Genomic DNA, 23,077 nt, shown 5'->3' with positions numbered 1-23,077 from the left:
TCTACTGTCCAGCTGTACAGAACTACCGGGAGTTTTTAGGTCTATACTGCTTTGGTGTCTTGACTGTGACACCTGCTGTCTGCTGCCACAGGTTCTGCTGGCAAACAGACAGATATAGACAAAGCCTTAGTCAGAGCTCCCTCTCAACTTCAGAGCTATCTTTAGACAGCCCAGGCCTTCCATTTTTCTTTCTGTTGTACATGTTCCTACCTCCTTGTTGGTTAGATGCGAGACCTTAATTCTCACAGGGTTTTGGTTTCCTCAGCTCTCCCACAAACTTTCCCTGCTGCATCTACATACTTTGTCCTAATAAGCATTTGAAAGCATAAGACATTTGACCCAGATTCATCTAGTAGGCAGGGAAGGCTACATCCCTTCTAGGGACTGCACCATATCACCACAGGATTTTTTTTTTTTTTGGGGGGGGGGGGCGGAGATTGGGTACTTTCACATCTAATCCATTAGTTTATGTGTCCATGGCCCAGGGCTAGTTTTTCTATGATGGTATTAAACCTAGTCATGTATTTTGCTTTGGGAATTGCTGGTACTACTAAGAGCAACCTTGACAGAGAGAAAGGCTAAGCAGAGAAACCCCTTGTACTCACACTAACAGTTTAAGTCTCTGACAGGGGTCACTGAGACTAAAAAGCCCTGTGACACTTTGTAGCTGTGAATCTCCATTATTTCACTTTGGATGTAATATCCTGCAAAAATACGAGAGGAACATGCTCTCCAACTATACAAAATACCCATGTAAGTGAAAAAAACAATATGAGGAAAACCACTGTAATTATTAATTTATGGAAATGCATTAGGCACAGTAATCTAGTCTTAGTTAAGAACTACATAATGAGAATAATTCTGCACATTGGTTTAAAGAAAAAGATATGACAACACTTAAAATTATTGTTTAATGTTATAAAAACAAAGGAAATGCAAACTGTGGAAGAAGAAGAATTTGTGTGTGGATAAGAGAACTTTATTTTGTTTCTGATGCTTGTGACAAAAAGGTGATGTATGTACACAATAGTGAAAGTGTCCTTCGGTTTTTGGAAGAAATTATTTTGTTACAGAAGTTTTATAAAGGGAAATACTGTAGATATATTTCCAGAGTGACATTGGAATAAGCCCGTCTCAGTCCTAGGACATCAACTTAAATATAGCTCATGCCTGAAGTCATTACCATTGACAGTTGCTTTATGGTCTGTGCAGATTAAGCTTTACTGAAAAAGGAAATCTGAACAGGATGGGAATGAGGAGAATTCCTATCCCCTTGTCATTGGAAATCGTCATAAATGGAACATATCTCACTGGTTAGGTTAACATGGAGAAATTTACATGCCTGTGACTCAGAGAATAACCATTCTGGAAACAAATATCAGATTAGTCTCGCAGCACTTCTTAAATAGTATAGAGTTCAATTTAAAGTTTGAAACCTTATAAAAATTATAAACTCTCTAATTTTGCAAATTGATTCAGGTTCAATCTTATTATTCTGTGTCAGGTCAAATCAACAACTCATGTATTAAATATTTTAAAAGTTGTCATGTTAAATTTATGATGTGCTAATACATTATGTGTCCTAAACTGCTGTTGGCTTGAAAAATGTTTCAGTTTTTAACTGGATAAAGTTTTCTGTCATATCAAATTAATTTGGATAGTTAAACACATCTAGGTTTAACACTAAAAGCCATTACATTTTCACTTTCAATATTTTTATTAGCTCTATATGCGTTTACTAGTGAATCTAACAGACTCTTACTACTAAAGGAGAAGCAGAATTGAAATATAATTCAGCTCAAGGCATCAGATAAAACATCAAAAATCTTTGACAGAGACCCTTGACTGAAGTTTTTCACTGAATTAAAAACTAGAGACATTGCTATTACATCTTTTTGTATTAATTATGTTTTCCTAATGTGCTCTTAAGATTCTGTTGGTTGTGTTCCATATAAGATGCTCCTGCAAACACTTTCATAAATGTTTTCTGGATGGAGCAAAAGTAAAACTGTTTGTAATGAAGTTCAGCAATTTTGTAAATTTAGTCAAACAATATAGTTCATGTCATGCTAGGATTTTTTAAAGGAATACATTTTTACCCCAACAATCAACATAATGATTCTAAATGAATATGTAAAAAAAGAATAAATTAGATGTAATATGCTCCTGATAAAAAATATGCTTTAAGTAACTATGTCTCCAAATGCTAACAGTATTTCAGAAAGTGTAAAAGTTTCTGAAATTAATTTTTGATCATAAATCACTCTGCTAAACCTTTTAACAAAATCTATATACAGGAGTTGGCATGGCTTTCTCCTTCATCCAGTCATAAGTTAGTGTGCCAATTCTTCAATTTGCATTTTTTATATTTTTCTTTGACACCAATTTCCTATTTTTAAGTACACTGGTTTTCCTGTGAAAAAGACCAACCATACAATCTAGCATCAGGACACCATCAAAAATTCATTTACAATCATCCAATTAGGGGCAACCAACATGGGTTCATTAGGGGCAGGTTTTGTCAGACCAACCTGGTGGCCTTCTGTGACCAGGTCACAAAAGCCTTGGATGCAGGTGTCGTGGTGGACATAGTCTTTCTGGACTTTAGGAAGGCCTTCAACACTGTCTCACACCCCACTCTCGTAAAAAAATTAGGAGATTATGGCGTCAATGCCTACACACAGTCAGCTGCATTACCAATTGGCTGGAGGGCTGCACCCAGAAAGTGGTGGTGGACGGGTCATTTTCGACCTGGAGGGATGAGAGCAGTGGGGTCCCCCAGGGCTCGGTCCTCAGGCCCGCACTGTTCAACATCTTCATCAGTGACTTAGACAAGGGGGTGAAAAGCACCTTGTTCAAATTCACGGATGACACTAAGATGTGGGGAGAAGTGGGCATGCTAGAAGGGAGGGACAGGCTGTAATTGGATCTGGACAATATTAACAAGTGCCAGGTACTGCACCTAGGGAGAAAGAACCAGCAGCATACCTACAGGCTGGGGAACTCCCTTCTCGTCAGCACAGAGGCAGAAAAGGATCTTGGAGTCATTATAGACTCCGAAATGAACAAGGGCCACCAATGTGGTGACGTGGTCAGGAAAGCTAACCCCACCTTGTCATGCATCCACAGATGCATCATGAGCAGGTCCAAGGAGGTGATCCCCCTCTATGTGATGCTGGTCTGACCGCAGTTGGAGTACTGCATCCAGTTCTGGGCACTGTACTTCAGGAGGGATGTGTCCAGCATCAAGAGGGTTCAGAGAAGGGCCACTCGCATGATCGGGGTCAACAAGGCAGGCCCTACAAGGAGAGGCTACTGGACCTGAACCTGTTCAGCCTCCACAAGAGAAGGCTGAGAGGAGATCTGGTGGCTGCCTACAAACTGGCCAAGGAAGACCAGCAGGCAATGGGAGAGTCCCTGTTCCCTCGACCACTACCGGGAGTAACAAGGAATAACGGCCATAAGTTGTCTGAGAGTAGATTCAGGCTAGATATCAGGAGGCACTACTTCACTGTCAGGGCGGCTAGGATCTGGAAACAACTTCCAAGGGAAGTGGTGCTCGCTCCTACCCTGGGGGTCTTCAAAAGGAGGCTAGATAGACACCTTGCTGGGGTCATTTGACCCCAGCATTATTTTCTGCCCATGGCAGGGGGTCGGACTTGATGATCTGCTCAGGTCCCTTCCGACTCTACCAACTATGAAACTATGAACAGTTATGCAGTTTTATTACCCAGCTTCTGTTTCTCCCCCCCAGTACATCCTTCTGCCATATTTTGCCCCCCAACACTTTATTATTATTTTTTTTTAACAATTTATGGGTTTTCACACTTGTCCCTCTACAACTCCTATACATTTCATTATTTCGAGATCCTCAGTCCCTAACTCTCTCTCTCAAGGTCTGTTCTAAATATGGAGGATCTTGTAAAACCCAAAGAAAAAATAGCGAAAAATGTTTTAGTTTTCTGAACTCTATGCTAAACTTGAAACCTCTTCTGCCTTTCAGGATGGAATTTAGTTACCATGATCAGTTTGTACAGAATTGGAGACTTCAAATGTAAATCTGCTTATCCTCCACTGCACTCACTTGGAACACACAAGCTTTGAATAAAGCAGACTGTCCCACAAATAATACATGACTTCAAGTTACCACAAAGGTATAAAACTTTTTGAGGAAAAGTGGGAAAAGGAGATAGGGAACATTCTAGACTTTTTTTTTTTTTTTTTTAATAAGGTTCAGACCTTATTTTTCACTCCCACGTAGCCTCCACTGGCCAGAATGTCTTGCAGAGAGGGATGCCATCAAAACATAGTCACAAAGGAAACATGGGCTGGACAAAAATCAATGTCTTTAACTGTATTCAACAGAGGCAGGATTTGTACAGTGTGGTCAGAAATATTAACTTTGGACAGCCACTCTTTCTTAGGGTGAAGTTACACATTACACTTAGGCTGTACTAACAGTACTTAAAACCTGAATGTCTGCACATTAAAATTAATTAATTCAGGCTAAGTGCTCTCTGAGCATATCAAAGTTATGCCACTTTAAGTGTGGGTTAACCCTGGCTTGTGCTAACTAGCTCATGTTAGGGTTATGTTGGTCTGCTCCACGGATATAAAATGAGTGAGTAATTTGCACTTTTCCAGCATCCAGGGATGCAGTACAGTTCTCCCCATCTCCCATAGCAGGAATAGAACCCAGATGCCCTGGCTCCTACCTCTGCCCCTGCCCCTGCTCTCCAGGCCCCTAGTGACAAGTCAGAGCAGTGCAGGCAAAAAACCAAAAAACACACAAGAAAACAAAACAAAACAAAACAAAAGGTATTAACCCTTAATGTGCAACTGTTCACAGCATGTTCCAACTTCAACACTACACAGCATTCCACAGATTTAGTATGGCCTAAGTGTAATTTATAACTTCACCCATATAATATGCAAGGTTAAACATGGATTACTAATAAAATGTGATCTTCCATTAAGAATGTACTTTTTTTTTTAAACAAATTTAAAGAGAAGATAAAATATTAGAACTTACATTCAATATCAAGGAACATGCTCTTTTGGTGCCCACCAATTCTACTTGCAGCTTCACAGTCATATCTCCCTGAATCTGACAACTTCACATCTTTAATATGCAGTGACGATTTTCCATGCTGCCCTTTGACTTCTATACGGCCATCTGGGCTCTGTTTACATTAATTCAGAAAAAAAGAAAGGTTTTTCTTTATATATGTTGATATATTAAACATCATTGATAATTATGACTAAATGTAAAAAAATTGCTGTGAAAGCTTCTAATCACTTATAGTGAAATTAATGTTAATCACTAAGCAATTTTAAAATGTGTCAGAACATAAGATTTTAAATATATATAGATCTATATAGCTATCTGCCCACCTATCTATCTTTCTTTGTATATATCTCTAAAGAAGTGATATCCTGATTCAAGATTCTATGGTTAAGGCAATAAGTACATGCTTAAAGGAACACCAACAAATGAAGCCACACAGTTAACAATTCTAAGACTGACATAACTTAATAGCAACTAAGGAATCTGTTTATGATCTCAGGCACATTGATGGAAATAAGGAATAACTCCTAAGCAGTTAGTGGAATGGTGGTATACAGTCATATCAAATTTGATTCCAGACTCTCTCCCCAACCTTTAAAGAGAGTCAGTGAAAAACTGAAAAAGGAAACAAAAAAAAAGAACCCAAAATATCTTAATTTGTATTTTTCTGCTAACACCACCAATGAACAAATCATCCCAAAATATTCTTGATACTATGGGCTTTTACGGATGATGGTTATGATGACAGAAACAGATGGGTCAGGGCAGGGTGGCGAGGGGGTTGGAGATTCATGCTGTCTTCTGCTTTTTCAAAAAAGCAAATATTGATAGTTTAACTTGGCAAAAGTGAACAAAATCCTACATCCATTTACTTCAAAACATATACAGGAAGAAAAATACAATTTGATTTTAGAAACATAATTATATGAAAAAGGAAGTAAATAACCATTTTTAAACATATTAAATATTTTATGGTGGCAACTGGATCTCTCTTAAGTATCGTGTTCTAGAAGTATGAGCACAGGCCTTGAAGTTAGGAAGTCTTTGATTCTCATCCTGGTTCAGCAATTTACTTACTTGGGGCTTCTAGGTTGTTGCTTCATTTCCCTGCCTTATTCCTTCTTCGGTTAAATAAGGATAAAGATACTTACCTACCTCTCAGGAGCTGTCAGAATTAATTAGTTACTGCTTGTACAGGATGTTAAATATGTAAAAGAACTCTGAGGCCCAGTTCTGCAAACACTTGTTATTGGGCCTATTGCTTTTTTAAGGTAAATTTTCTTGAAGTGGCAGCCAGTGTTTGCCGGATTATACCCTATGTCTCTGTATCTTATGCAGGACAATATACCCTATTTTTTATTATTTTTGAATTAGAAGCATAACTGGGGGATGTGTGGGAAAGAGGGCACTGGAGCAGCTGCCTCAGGCACCACCTTTGGAGGAGTGCAAAAATAGTCACCACTGGAGCACTGGCTGGATGTACAGCTGTAATATACCCTGTGGCAACCCAGTGCAGTGTCATGCATTGCAGCTGGCCTGGGCACAAAGCTGTTTGGATACACCTTTGTGAAACAGTACAGAAAATTCACAAGCAAATCGGTTCACAAAACAGTTCACATCAAAGGAAACTAGTTAGATATGTACACCAGAATCTTTATGTAAAGAAACCTATGCCTTTGGTTTTGCATCCAAATCCAATAGCGCAGCCGTTATTCACAGCAGAAAATGCCACCGAAGGAAAACAAATGAAGAGGTCTTCAGTAACAGGCCTAAATCCAGGAGCACCCAAAAGACCCCATCACTAGCTAAATCACAAGATCACTTAATTTTCTCTTTTGTCAGTCTTAAATGATGAAAATGTCATCCTCAGTAAATCTTTAAACATATGCAGATTAATATCCTTAATTCATCAAGAACATTACTAAAAATTAAAAAGTCAGAATTTATCATCATTGGTGAACAAGCTACTTCCTTTAGAAAGATGCTGAATTCCTGAATAGATTTTTAAAAATAATTTAAGAATTTACTTTAAATTTAAGAATGACTTAATTTTTTTGTAGTATTCATCTGTGTATAATCTTGATAATAGAAATCTATTACTTCTGTACTATTCCTCAGTCCATTCCTGGCATCTGATGATGTAAGTTGTTGCCTCTAAAAGTTCATGCCTCTCTGAACCTGTTGGTCTCTAAGAACTTTTTAACATGTGTAAGTAGTGTTGTAGTGCCAGGTGCTTTGAAAACTTGTATCTCAGCTCTTGGTGCTTGCAGTTGTGTAAGTGGCTATAGCCTAGCACTGTATTCACATGAGACAGTGAGGATCACCAGAGAAGTGTGTAATAAGGTACATGTTTACATTTTAAATGCTGACTTGATATTCTGTTTTAGATTAATACTATCAAATTATTTTGTTACAAGATAGAATGGTACAGCTGTCTCCAAACTACTTTAGATTGTTTAAACACCGGTTTGAAAAAGTCATATATTCTTATTAAATTCAAAATGAATGCAAAAGACCAAATTCTGTTCTCAGATCACCTATGAAAACACACTAGGGGCAGCTGGTTTAAATATATGTAAATGGATAACTTCTTATTTCCAATATTCAAATTAAAAACAAAGAAAATGAAACAAACCCCTCTTACAAATGAATGGTCTAAGCAGTAGGGGCATGTGGCTTACAGGCAAGATCTGGAGCACAGGGCTTCTCATGGGTCAGATGATCCACCTTTGGCAATGGGGCAGTGGTTCTTCATAAGGCAAGAAACCAAGGTGACGACTGCTACCACTTGACTCCTTTTCTCCGGCCACCGATTTTGGTCTCTAATAACAACTCAAAACCCCCAAATTCAGTAGTGAGAAAGGGGGTGCAGCTGTATAGAGCCTGCATGCTGGCCAGGTTCTTCTTCCTTTGTTTGGGTAGCCAGGAATACGTTTTAGAAACAAAGGTCCTAACCCTAACATAACCACAACACATAACACCCTTCCCACAGGTAAAGCAGGGACACCATGGTGGCTGATGTCTTGAGGCTGTGAAGGTTGCTAAAAATGCTTGAGAGGTTTGCTACTCTGCTACAGCTGGCACAATATCTGATTAGTCATAAGTGAATGTAAATTCAATCTCCTCCTTTCCAGGAAACAAATTCCAGACATAAATTGCCTAAATGATTAGTATTATATTTTTTATGGTATGGCAGAACCATTTCCTACTACTGTAAATAGTAGATGTTCCTGTATAGATTTGCAAAAAAATTAAATATACAGAATATATAATGCTAATTCTATATACTTTTCAGATCCAAGAAAGGAATCTATATAAACATGTTCATAATTCAAAAGAGCAAGGCAGGCAGGAGCACGCACACACGTACACACACACATTTTTCTTCCTTTCTCCCTTGGATCATCAGAAAAGTATACAGGATTTGGATGATCAGAGAAAGCAGTGCAGACAATCCTGCTATCATTATATTAGCATAAAGCTGAAAACGAATTGGCCAAAATGATTGAAAAATTATTGCTTCAATAAACTTCACCTTTTTCTTCTTGTAAATTGCTAAGAGCAGACTGTGATTAATATTTCTTGATCTATAGTTTCTTTATAAGTAGTTTAATGCGAGTGTTCACTGTTAGGAAACAAAAAACCCAAGTTGTTTGCATTGGAAACACAGACAGACCCTATAGGATTTTCCTATTTTTTGCCTGAATTAGTGTAACATTTGAAGCAGGACTGAATACTTAGTTGCAAATTCACAGTTCCTTTTCTGCAAACATCTTTTCAATGTTTGATTTAACTATACTTTCTGTTGGCAAATGTTCCTGTTAATCAAACTATGGGTAGCAAAAGCTAAGAAAGCACAAACACAGAACAAGAAAAAAGCAAAAATGCAAGCAAATATTATAGAAATGCTTTCTAGTATTTGCCCAGCTCTATATAGGGTTGTGACACCAGTTTAGAGGCAACCTTCTAAGTCAGGAACAGTGATAGAGAAGTAAAGAATGAGACCTGTCAGAAAAAGAATACAATGGGATTGTACAAGGGCTTTAAAACTACTAGTAGGTCCAGAATTTTATGTAGGAGCCTAAAGAAGTTAACAGGCCCTCACAGGTAAGTAGGTCATGGATGTATACTGATGACAGAACACATGCCGTGGCATTATAGCTCTATTGCAGCATTGTTAGGAAGAGACAACCAAGATAGCGCCAAAAAGAATTTATTTTTGCAAGAAGCAATGAGAAGGTCTTACTGTGCTGCCAGATAATTGTTTGTTAAAAGGGCAAGCACAACACAAGCTGAGCTTGAAGTAAAAGTAAGATCATGCGTATTATTGTTTTCAACTGCTGAACATTAGATTTCTAAGACACAGGATAACCATACATTCAGACAGGATAAAAATCTGCCTTCAGTATTGACCGGCCACAGTGCTTTAATGTAATCCTTAGTCAAACTTTAACCAAGATAGTGTTTACTATCAAGTTATTGTAAAAATACGCTCCCTAAAACTGGTTACATCAATGAATCTTAAATTTACCTCCAAGGATGGTCGGTACCTACTCAAATGTATCTATCACCAGGTTTGATATGGGCCCTTAAAATTCTAATAACAACAACAATAACAATAATATGAAATCAAATCAAATCAAATAAAGTGGGACATTATCTGCTCTATTGCCCATGAACAGACACGGACAAACCATTATTTTTCAATGACAACGAAGTATAAAAATAAAAAATCAAAGACAAATCAGTCTCTGTGGTTCAGTAATAATGAGCTCTAAGTCGCACAGCAACTCTCTTATTATGGATCATGAATAATTAGTCTGGTATAAACAATAGTCTTGGTCAAGCTAGTTTCATTCATAAGTATGTAGGACTAGAGTTTGCCTAACAAGACCCAACCAGGAAGTGAGCAGTTAACAGCTGCTTGCATAGATACCACTCCTAAAAAAAAAAAGAATACAGGAATAATTCATTTTACTAAACAGAGCATTATGAAGCTTGCAAACATGATGTAAGTACTAAATCCGCTCTTACCCCTGCTTAATGTTTCTTAAGTGAATGACATTCAGTGGGCACTGCGGAAAATCACAAGTTTATAAAGCAAAGTATATTTCAACTCGAATGCTAATTATGGAGACTATCATGATGATCAAATCAATGTCATCCCCTCCCTGCCCACATACCCACTTCAACAAAATCATCTTAAAGACAATAGGACTCATTTTGTGGTGCTGGCATTAGAGAAGTTCCACTCATATACCAGAGGTCTCAGTGTATCCCTAAAAATGTATCTCATACTGTTGACCATGTTTTCAAATCTTGATCTTGGGTACCTATGAAATGTAGTAAAAAAAGCACTGAGACCTAATAACCTGATATGTGAGAGTTCAACTAAGTGATACATCCCAAGAAACCTGAGTGAGATACAGAAAATCTATTCAGTGAACTAGAATGTTTAACCTTTCACAATAAGACAGCTTTGGCATTTTGAATATTGATAGCAATCTAATTGCATAAGCTTTATTTACAAAGACTTAGAGATTAAATATTCAAGGAGCAATAAACTGTCAAGAGAAAAACAAGATTGTTCTTCATAGAAGCTGAAGTGTTATCTAAGTTAATAATGACCTAGACTCATAATAAAAGTGCCTCCAAAGAGAATTCAAGTTGAGAGGTTCCTTAGTTACACACATTACTCACTCCTACTCCCAATTTTAGTTCAATCCAAATGAAATGGAAGCAATCCAACTACCTGTGGATTAACCCTATGGGCTTTGCAAGGGCAAATATATATATAACTGAAAGCATTGTACACGTTACTTCCTGAGCTTCCTCATAACTTGCACTATTTCATTTTTTAAATTTCCCCCTATCTTTTGACTGTCTACTATACTTGTCATCAGGGCGCAGCATGAAAACCATCTTTCAAAAGTACCCATGAGAGTACTGGAATTCATGCGAGTCACTGATTCTACATGTTCCAAAAGCAGATGAGGGGGTCAGTATTGGAGTACTGGTGATGAGGAAACATTGCTGAAAGTGCAGCAACCAGGAAGATATCAGGAGGATATCAGAATAGTTTTAAGGTTAAACTATTAGGTTAAACCTTAAGGAGTATCATGTGCTCTGAAACATGCACATGAAGAGGTCAAGTGTCATGATTTCACTGTCATTATAGTTTCAAGAGTGTAATTTCACTATTTTTGTGGGCTGATTTTATACACTAAAATGATGACTGAACCTGATTGTGTGTGTGTGTGTGTGTGTGTGTGTGTGTGTATTATTATTTAATTGTAGCTAAGTGGAAATGGTGCAACAGGGGGGTATAGGTGATTTGGACTGATCAAGCCTTTCTCTGACTCCCACTGTTGGACTGGTGTAGCAAATGAGATAAAGCTGTAAGGCTGCCAAAGTGTGCATTTTGAGTTGGCTGAGAGCTAGAGTGGCAGGTGAAAACAGATGCATTAAGTAGTAACTCATTTGTAGCTATACTTTGATGGCATTATTTAGACCGTGACAGCACATATGACAGCATGTTGACTACTATGTAGCAAAAAAAATTAAAAAAAAGGAATCCTTTGAGTTACAGGTCACATATCTCAATTTAAAATCTAAGTTAAAATTCTTCTTTTTGTTCATATATTAGTGTTTAAATCTTGCTGTATATGATCAAAGTGCCATGACTCCCCATAGTCACTCTATTTTAGGTCAATTTTGCTTGTCACTGAATATAATGATTAGGCACTTCTTCCTGACAACTTACACATTCTGTGACATGCTTTTGTGTTTCTCTGGATATGAAAAAAATACTGTGTGTCAACCACCGAAATGATGATGGAACACTAGATTAGAATTCCTAGGGGTTTTTTTTCCTAACATGTCCAAGAACATGACTGGCCTGAAAATTCATAAAAACCCCTGTAGAAAATGCAATTTTTCCAGTTTGAGTACCTCCAAAACAGCTGCTACAGACAAAGATGATAGCAAAGTCAAAACAAAAATATGCCTTGACTTTATGCATCATTCTTCCATAGTTGGAAGGATGGGTTGCCTTACTCATATTCTGAGCCTATATAACAGTGAATTTTCAAGAGGAGACAATGGTTAAAGTTGAGGAACAGAATCATCTGTGGAGTGCCATGAAACACACCCTTTCCTATATCATCATGGAAATTTTTGTTTTCATTTGTAGTGTTACTGACATCTACCAGAAAGTATAACTTTGAAGTGGACACTTGTGACTCATTCAGATGGAAGTTTCTTAAAAATCAGTTTGAAGTAGATCATAACTGCCCATTAAACTTGCCCATGAAGCAGAAAGAAAAGCAAGCTAGAAGGGAAGACTTGCCACCTGAGCTAATGGCACTGGATGAATATAAGAATTCCAGAATTCTAATAAATATAAGTGACCAACAATTCCTAGTCTGAGAATCTACCTTTGACGATGAGAAAGGGCTGTTATTCACAACAGCCATCAACGTGAAGAAGCTGATGGAAGCTCCCTTCTGGATTATGGATGGTATATTCACAATATTCCTCACACTCTTCAGGTATATGTATTCTATCCATGCACCTGTTGGAAACAGCAGAAAATTCCAGAGTATTGCTACGTGTATATGTCTTAAAGTCCAGTGAATCAATAATGTTACAGCAGAGTCTTGGACTTGTATTTTTTTTTTTTAAATAGAAGATCTTGGGTATCATCTTCAATTTAAAACTGCAGCTTACTTATTCTAACTTTCAAGGACTTAGTAATCATTGCAGTATGCTGCAAAATCCTCAAAGGGGTCAGAGTTGTTTTTTTTTCCCAATGGAAGAAATTTTCAGAGTAAACTTATTAACTCTAAGTCTATGGTGTAATACATAGGAAGCCATGAGAAGCCAGTCTCAAAGTAAAGATATTTTGTTGTGTTAGCTTTCTTTCCATTTGTAGACATAGCATCTAGTTTTAAAGAATTCAAGTAGATATGACAGCTTCTCTGCCAGTTGTCAACGGTACATATATTCAGGGAAATTATACTCTTGGGAGCTTCAGATGCTATTTAAGAAATGATAACACTATATGGACTAACCCTTTATTGATTTATGCTGGCACATTCTTATGTCACTGTGGTTGGTAAACAATCAGGTGACACAATTTCCAACACACCAAAAAACACAAACTAGGACATGAAACAGAAGACTGGGCTGCTGTTCTTGGAAGAGCTCATTTTGTTTGCTTGTAATTGTAGAAGAGCATGAAAAAGTAATGATGAAGATAGAGCATGGTGATTGCCCATTCAAAGTTACCTTCAATAAAGGCACAAATCAGAAGGGAGAAATGTTTGATGAGGAATAATGGCAAGTATATTTGTAGCATGTGATACAATTCTACAGAAGAACTGGTAATTAAAAAATGATTTATACATGTAAAGGATTTATTAAAATACTGTAATCTTCTTTACTTTGTTATTAGAAAATTTGATCCTGTAATAAACAATTTAATTCCAACAGATACCAGTTCTACTGAGAAGATTAGCACAATTCTTCTAAAGAAGAACTTTTAACATAGTTCTATTCAAAACAGATTTTTCTTAATCCAACTGTTAAAATAATATACTAACTACACAATCACATCTTATCTTAGATAACTGAAACTTACTGATCTGATTCTCTAGTTACAACAGCATGAAGAAGGCTGTATCCCACCATGACAATTCTCTCATCTTTGTAAACATTGAGAGCTGGTTCAGATCCACTATAAATTAGCATAAATTGGAGGAGCTACTTTTGTGGTAGGAGATGGCCAGCACACAAGCAATTCCAAAACACATGCAGATATGAGGTCTGACTCTGCTTCAGTTTGAATAACTTTTTACTTACCAGAATGTATCCTCAGATGATCAGATCCCTGTGTATATGAGCAGGAATCACTACTGTTAAGTATTTACTTAGCAGTAGTGGTAGTAAATATGATTTTCCAAATCAGAAACATTGACTAGCGGCTAATGTCATTTAAATGATGTTGCCTGTATACTGTGTGACTGTCTTCAGATAAAATGCTATTGGGGAAAAAAACCCCGGCACAAATAAAGCAATGATATGTCTCCAGACAAGTTCTTCCAAAACGGATAACTAAGATATTAGAAAATTATTTCAACACCTTATTTATGTATGAGATCCATTCACTTGGAGGAAAAAAATAACTGGGACCAATCATATTTCGACACCCAAACCTCCAACTTCCAACCTAGTGACTTTTTCTCCTCCTTTTTAATAAATATAAAACCATTTTGAAGATGATAGTTTCTTGAAGCCATCATTCAGTGCTTAGCATGAATGTGACCATGAGATGAAATGGCTGACAGATTGTGAATCCTGGCTTAGCAGGAGGCAAAATCAGAAAGTAGAAACGATTATGAGTTGATTTACTGGATTTTGTTTACTTTTAATGTGTTATATTTTGGGTCTGAGGGGGAAGCGGCATTGGGAGTTATTTTCTCTGCAAATAAATTATGCTAAATTCATTTGACTTTAACTTTCATTTGCATTCAGAAGTGAATAACACATTTACAAATATATATATTTAAAGTCCTCACAAAACCTGCATCACTATATGTGGTATATCTTATACAACGCAACTCTACAAGGCATCAAGCACTCAACATGAAATACTGAGTTTCCTCAATTTCTGTTCAAATCAATTTGAAGCTGAGGATGCTCACTACTAAGCAGGAATACTTTGTGCCTTGCAAGACTGAGACACTACAAAACAAAGGTAGGAATGGAAACAGAAGAGGCAAACTAGCTTTGCCTCCACATGGACAGATAAATTAATAGAATACTTGCAAAGGCTTTTGAATTTTAAACTTCTCTCCACTACTCATTCCTGAGGGATATGCAAAAGAGATAATTGCAGTGTTGTCAAATTTTGTAAACTCAGTGTGAACAATAACATCACTGTCCAGTTACAGAAAGTTTCACTGAAGACCCTTTGTCCCAAACATGGAATGCCATGCATGTTTCTTGAAATTAGGTTCACTGATATAGAATATTTGGGATGTATAAACAGCTCATGATAAGGTACATCTGATCTTGTTATTTTCATGAGTTATGATGTTTAATATGAAAATAGTCAAAGAAGGTAAATGAGACTTCAAGAGGGTTAAAAGGGTCACTTAGGGAATCAAAGCCCAAATAGTTGGGAGAAGTAAACACTGATAATTTACATTTGCGTAGCAATGCAGATTGGGTTCCTAGGTAAGGCATCAAGGCCTGACCTAGGCAGGGGGACTGCTTTTTAAGGGAACTAAGTTTCTACTCAAACTATTTGATTAAAACTGGGGGGGGGGGGGAGGATGGGGGAGGATGGCTATACATGCACTATGGGGTGGATGGGGGGTGTTTTAATTAGAGCAGCTGTGGAAGTTTACAATGAAATTTAGTTAGTTTACAATGTAATTTAGTTTTAACATGATCCCTATATTTTTATAGATTTCAAATAAATACCACCCCCCCACACACACAGAGCATATATCAGCATTCTGTCCTCCATCCTTGTGTATCATTTCTCTGTTTCTCAGTATCATCTATGGAATTCCCATCTCTAAATATGAAATCCAGCTCATACAAGGCATACTACCTGCTTCATTAGTTACAAAACAATTTGTCAGGCAGCAAGGAAATATTGGGTATTAAAATTCTTTATTGCTATTCCTGGCTTTTTGAACAAAATATGCTCTGCTGATGGCAAATAATAGTGATGTGCAAAAAAAGTAAATCTGGATTCTTTGGAGGATCAAAGTTTATGAACTTGGGGTGTAATAGCTTAAGACTTTACCACTGGAGCCAAAGAACCAAATCCACTGAACGTGGTATAGCCACTACAAGATAACACAGAGTCAAACTGTATTAGTGCATGTTTTTGCATTTTTCTTATGAAAAACAACGTGGAGAAGCAGGTGAAACTTGGATCTGTTCTGTCAGAGCCATGCATTCTGCATTCATTAAGGGCTACATCATTGCAACACTGGTAAAATGTATGTAATATAGTTCCCCCTACACATTACAGGTATTGCATAATTAAGTGGTTAATTGAGCAATTACGTGGAGACCAGCTACAGGTGCAAAGTATCTGGTCAATAAAAAGCTCCAACCAGTAGTTACACCTCGAAAATGTGTACTAACTTTATAGCTGGTGGCTACTGAGGTTTAATTTGCACATGTAGTAGGGTCTCACATGCGGCTGGGAGCCCACCAGCTAACGGGGCTCCCAAATGCAGGATACACCATGCCCAATGTAAAACCACTGAGACCTAGGTTTCATGCACCCCTGAGCTCTAGGGATTATAGCAAATGCCCAGGGTCTGGGGGTTGACAGCTACAAAACATATGAGACTTTTCCACTTTTTACAGAGCTCTATAAAGGAAGCATTTGCAGAAAAAAAAATGTGTTCAAAGAAAATCAAGATTACAACCGATAATATATAAAGAAAGGAATTGCATGTTAATACTAAATCACTGTTTATAGATTGTACTTGTATATTTAACTATACCCCATTTGACCAAGTATTACATCTGTTCTACACAGGTTGTAATATAATAAACTAATTACAGCTGTCTACAAGGTACAGTGAGATATGTAAAGGGTCACTTGGCAACAAATTATAAGACTACTGAATCCTATTAATTTCTCAGCTTTTGACACAGATAGCACAGCTTTACAATTACTTGTGCATGGTTTGTAGAGCTATGGAATTAGAGATACCAAGGCGAAAAATCCCCCCCAAACAAACAAATACGAACAAAACACAAACTATTTTTAATATAGGAACTTTTGTCATAGACCATGGCCCCAGTTGTGCTGTGTGCTGTAAAGCAGGGAACAAAAAGATGGATGGTGGCTCAAAGAACTTGTAATTCAAATAAGAGAAGAGACAACAGATGGAGACAGACGGGAAGGGGAGAATAAGGAAATAATGAGAAATTATTGATCTATGCAGTTGTCCATGGTCTAAACACACGTGTGCCCTGACTGCTCAGATTTCTTATAGTCATGAGAGTTTTAGGGAGGGACTGGAAGACTGATATGAGGCATCTTTGTGGAAGTTTATGAAGGCTTCCCCAAGTGTGACAGGTAACATGGGAGAGATCAGAAAAGTGTTTATTGGAAACTCTAACAAGTAACAGAGTCTACTGGCATTGTGGATCCATTTGTGATATACCATGGACGTGGTGATGCCCTGTTTATAGGCCTGGATGACAGAAGGTGAATATTGTTCAAAGTGATCAAAGAAGACGTAGGGGGAATAGCTGCCAGGGATCATGTGAGGGGAGAAATTCTATCACTTATTTCATCCTCCAGTTTATTCTTCAAGATTATTCTTTACATTGCATTTTCTGAATTCCATACCTAATTTATTTAAATGTTTCAAGGAATGAGCATGGCCGGATTAACACATAGGCAAACTAGGCACATGCCTAGGGCCCTAAGTGAAGAAGGGGCCCAGTTGTGCTTATTTTACGTATTATAATTATTAAGTGAGAAAAACTAGGGGCCCACAAGTTTGTTTGCCTAGGGCCCTCTATAGGGTTAATAAGGTCCTGGGAACGAGGCCTGCATTTCTCCTCTTAAAACTACATTCTAATCAGCTTCCCCTTCAGAAAAAAAAAATCTTAATTTAGGCTAATAAATCATGCTTTTAAATTTCAAATATTATTCTGAGTTATTCCTTCAAGGATCAGAGATAACCTACAGGTTTCACAGGATAAAAAATATAAAACTATATGTATTATGAGCAGTATTACAACATCTTGCTAGACGATCAGAGTAGATCTTAGCAACAGGATTCCATATAACACTTAAAAGATTATTTATTTTCAAATTTTCTGGGTGATAATCACCTACAGTATTCTACTGAACGACTCCTGTTCTTAAGGTATGACTGTAATAAATTTACCACCAGACAACATCAATCCTTAATAAAAAAAAAACAAAAAACAAAAAAACACAACAAAAAAACCCCAACAACAGCTTTTGGAAAACTGCATCAAAATAGTACACAAAACAGTACTTGTTGCTACTGCATTTTTGCTGTAGCAGCAGCAAACTATCATTTATCTTCAGGCTATACTGACATTATAGGAGTTTCTGGTGCATCACAAAAAATATGCATCTCTTTGTATCCTAGAAGATGTTACAATTAAGATATCATTAATCATGCCACAAAACAGTAATCCTGCCACATATTAAAGGATTTCGTGGCAACATAAAAACAGGATAGTAGCCACAAAAATAGGTCACAAAAGATATGTAATATTTTCGTGGCTCATTTCCATCGTGCCTTAATTTGTGGCATGGTAACCAGAGCCAGTTTAAGAATCTTGTGAGGCCCCAGGGCTGGGACCAACAATCAGCTGATTGTCAGTCCCAGCCCTAGGACCATATGGGAGTCATGAACCAGCTGCAGTACAGTCCCAGGGCTAGGACTAACAGTGGGTTATAAAATCAGACAATCATTGAAAACTAGGGCTGGAAGAGACCTCAGGGGGTCATCTAGTCTAACCCCCTGCTCACAGTAGGACCATCCCCAAGTAGATCATTCCAGCCAGGGCTTTGTCAAGCTGGTCCTAAGAAATCGCCAAGGATGGAGATTACACCACCTCTCTAGGTAACCCATTTCAGTGCTTTACCACCCTCCTAGTGAGAAAGTTTTTTTCCTAATGTCCAAATTAAACCTCCCTTGCTGCAACTTGAGACCATTGCTCCCAGTTTTGTCATGTCATCACTGAGAATAGTCTAGCTCCATCCTCTTTGGAACCATCCTTCAGGTACTTGAAGGCTGCTATTAAATCCTCCACTCAGTCTTCTCTTCTCCAGACTAAATAAGCCCAGTTCCCCCAGCCTCTCCTCATAAGTCATGTGCCTCAGCCTCCTAAGCATTTTTCTTACCCTTTGCTGGACTCTCTCCAAACTTGTCCACATCCTGTCCGGGGGGAGGGGGGGGAGGAGGGCAAAACTTCACACAATATTCCAGATGTGGCCTCACCAGTGCCAAATAGAGGGGAATAATTACTTCCCCCAATCTGCTAGCAATGTTCTTACTAATGCAGCCCAGTATGCTGTTAGCCTTCTTGGCAACAAGGGGATACTGAGTGACTCATATTTAGCTTACTGTCCACTGTAACGACAAGGTCCTTTTCTGCAGAGCTGCTGCTTAGCCCATTTGCAAAGTTCCGTCTTAAGGGCAGGACTTTGTACTTGTCCTTGTTGAACCTCATGAGATTTCTTTTGGCTCAATTCTCCAATTTCTCTAGGTCACTCTGAATTCTAGAGAATACCCTGAATACCCTCCAGTATATCTACTCTAACCCTCAGCTTGGTGTCATCTGTGAACTTGCTTAGGGTGTAATCAATTCCATCTTCCAGATTGTTAATGAAGATATTGAACAAAACTGGCCCTGGGACCAACCCCTGATGCATTCCACTTGATACTGGCAGCCTACTAGACCTCGAGCCATTGATCATTACCTACTGAGCCCGACGAGCCAGCCAGCTTCCTATCTACCTTACAGTCCATTTATCCAACACATACTTCCTCTAACTGAGATCACTTGATTGTTGATCTCAGACCCAGGACTGCATAGGAATCCGTAATGGGCTCCAGTGCTGAAAGTGATGGTCAGCTCATTGTTGGTCCCAGCCCCAATTATGTGGGTTCAGACAAACTGCAGGCACCCTGCTTTCAAGTTGAAGGTGCACAAGCATTCCGGAAGCCCAAGGTCCCCCTGCACTGGCAAGCAGTAATGTCGGCATTGGGATCTGATCCCCAAAGTTGTATGTCCTGCCATGCGTGTGTGACATGGCAGGAGGCATAAAGGTTGGGATTAGAGATCAGAGGCCATCGCACCATTAAATGAATGTATGCAAAGTGCCTTAATATAAACCTCCATTAGGATAACTGAAGGAAGGCAAATTGGGGGGAAAAAAGTGGGAAGAAAAGTATGATTTCCAAGATTTCTCAAAAAGAAAACACAATACTAAGACTCATAAAAAATACTTGATGACATCCATTGTAGATGCATTTATTACATTAACAAATGAATTACACAGGTCATATTTTAACTTAAAATACAACTAGAAAAGATGCAATAATTCTTTTTTCATAATACGTTTATAATATAAACGTATTTACTTAAATGAAGTGATTATAACCAACAACAGGTTAAACTACAACTTAAATAAAGCTAAAGAAACCTTGACACAATTGAACTAAATAAGTATGTGGAAAAGGCATTAGAATTTGGAAAATAGTTTTTTGATTTGTGCCATCTGAATGTGGTAGAATTAGTAAGGTCTCTGAATCTGTTTAGCTCATTTTGTGCCATTGGAACAGTGTACAGTGGCTGTAATGCTTCACTGAAGAGGGAAATGAGAAATTCTTGGAAGGAGAGAATTCTGAATTGGTGTAAAGATGGAAGAGCTAGCTTGATGATAGTCCTAACTAAACCTCCTGGAGTACAGAGTATATTAGAGCTAGCTGAGGGCATTCAAGGAAAAGAAGGGCTAGGAAACAGCAATCTACAGTTTACTTGTCTGATCTATGCAGCAGACTCAAAGGGGAGCTAATTTAAACAGGTTCTGTGACTGCTTTAAATAGCATTGCTAGAGCCATAAGCCAGCACAGGACTACTGAGGGAAGGCATTATGTCAGAGCTACTTTTTCATTTATATAGCATTGATGCAGGTTTAGTAAACAAAAACTTCATTATTGTCTCCAATTACAATGGCAAAAACAGTCTATGGCAGTACGGCAGTCTATGGCAAGCATATGGCACAAAGAGCACTCAGAACTAAGGCAGAAAAAGCATGTCCTCAAGTAGGCAGTGCAACCCTTTCCCCAGGTATTTTTCCAGCTACGCATGAGAGACAAGTTCTTTCAGCTAAGACTACAAGGCTTTTATGTATATAAAACTCAGAAAAGAGGGACATTTCCTGGAATACAGTGAAAACCTACATACATTTCTGCTTTTTGCCAATTCATCATTCACACAGAGCTGATCCTTGGGTGTGTCTACATGTGTGTTTTAATGTGCAGTAGCTTATTTTACCGCTTATTAGAGCGTTACATAAAAAAAAAACAAAACAAACCTTTGGTATTATGCTAATGCACAGTAAAATAGGCTACTGTGCATTAAGCATCACTTAAAACCTGTGCACATTCATTACTGTGCATGAAGGCAGTCTAATGCACATTTGTTTTCTATCACCCATTGGAGGTACTAAATATAATGCTCATTAAGAAAAACACCTTAATGCACATGTAGACATGTCCCTTGATCACTGTGAGCAAGGAAACAAAAGGACTGCTGTTACTAAAGCAAAAGAAAAAGCAATGCAATTCATTGGTTTTTGTATGTATAACAATATGTATAGCTAATTAGGCAACTCTGCAGTAAGGCACTCATGTAGAAGCCTCCACTGGGTAATATTCCCTTCTAGCCTGGAAAACTACAACTATGAATGACTACCTTGGCCAAACTACAGTAATACAAAAAAAAAAATTTTAAATGAATACAAAAGAAAAAAAAAATAAAACGTTGAGTTCCACAAAACTCCTAGTCTATCACAGATTTTATTCAAGACATCATCAAATAAAATAGTGATCTTTATTTTATTAGTTTAATGCCACATTCTGGTCTACTTGTAACCAAGGTTTATTTATCTACATATAAAACACTGTCATTGTATTTTCTTTTTCAAGTCTGGGGTTATTCAATTCAGGCACTACTTTAGTGCATTTACTGAATGTTAATTGTAGAATACAGTTCATATTGGGCACCACAGTCTCACCAAAGCTTCCCTTTCCTACAAGGACACTTTCAAGAGCCATTTTAAATGTCTAGTCCCTTGTATGTATGAGTTCTTAAAGAGGGGGATACACAGTTTTCAAGTATGTTGGATGGTGTGGTACAATATGCAGATCAATTCTGCTCTTCTCATTATGGTAGTGGTCTTTGCAAAAATAAGTCAATAAAATATTGTAATGAATAATAAAAGAAGGTTTAAAAAAAGCAAGCCTTCCACTTATCTTAAAAACCATTTGTACTGTAATGACATGAATGAACTGAGTTAAAAGGACAGTGAAAGCTTGCATTACTTCTTACTTGATTTATGGGATTTTGCTAGAAATACAGAGGTATTTTATTTAATTGTTTCTGTTGTGGTGGGTTAGTGTTCTTTGGGACTACTTTCTGCACTTAACAGCATTTTCCAGATACCAAGATATATATGAAGATCAAATCTAATACTTTATAGAGCTACTTTAGATAATTGGAACACAAAATTATATAGCCTTATTTACCTGAAAAGAGAAAAAGCCTGCTACTATGACCATTGAATCTAATAAGAATTTGTCATTGACTTCTGTGTCAGGCCTTAAATGCCTGCAGTTTATCTAATTATTGATATTTATGAATATCTAAGAATTATTCCTACCTACCAATATGTTATAAATAATTGTTAGTATTTTTTTTGAGATAATAACCAGTAGCAGCATGTTTCTAGTTTGTTTTTTTTTAAATGCTACACTTACATTTATTAATATGTTATTAGTAGAATTTTCAGTTGTAAGCTTCCCATGCATATTGAAGAGCTTGGGGGAAACCGATTCAATTTAATAATGCAAAATAAATGCTTTCCAGCATTTTATTATATTTTTCAATTAGATAATAAAACTTAACATTTTTTCATTATTAATCAATCACTCTCAAATAAAGAGAATTTTATCAGGCTAGAAAAAAAACCAAGAGCATAAAAGCTAAAATTCCATTTAATGGAAACTCTCATTCAAAACATTCTACTGTAGGTGTTCCCAACCTTTTTATGCTGAGGACTGGCAAACCATGGACCGGAAATAACCACAGACTGGCAAACTACAGACCAGTAGTCACCAGCATACTGTGGGCAGGCAGCCAACCCCTTTTTATACTCAGTATAAAAAAGGGGTGCCTGCCAGTTCGCCGTACGCC

The 23,077-nt window shown here is 37.5% G+C and overlaps 1 protein-coding gene across 3 annotated transcripts in view; it reads right to left on the bottom strand.

The window, feature by feature from the left end:
- The window catches only part of NCAM2 (neural cell adhesion molecule 2), a 569,780-nt gene that overhangs the window by 181,608 nt on the left and 365,095 nt on the right, over positions 1-23,077 (bottom strand). For all 3 annotated transcript variants that reach the window (XM_019476390.2, XM_019476392.2, XM_019476391.2), the window contains exon 9: positions 5,033-5,183. In XM_019476390.2, coding sequence (XP_019331935.1) covers positions 5,033-5,183 — 151 coding nt within the window. The remainder of the gene's footprint in view (positions 1-5,032; positions 5,184-23,077) is intronic.

This window comes from Alligator mississippiensis, chromosome 1, assembly GCF_030867095.1.
Source record: "Alligator mississippiensis isolate rAllMis1 chromosome 1, rAllMis1, whole genome shotgun sequence".
NCBI lineage: Eukaryota > Metazoa > Chordata > Crocodylia > Alligatoridae > Alligator > Alligator mississippiensis.
Note: the sequence above shows the minus strand (reverse complement) of the source record. Positions and strands in the feature narration are given on the sequence as shown.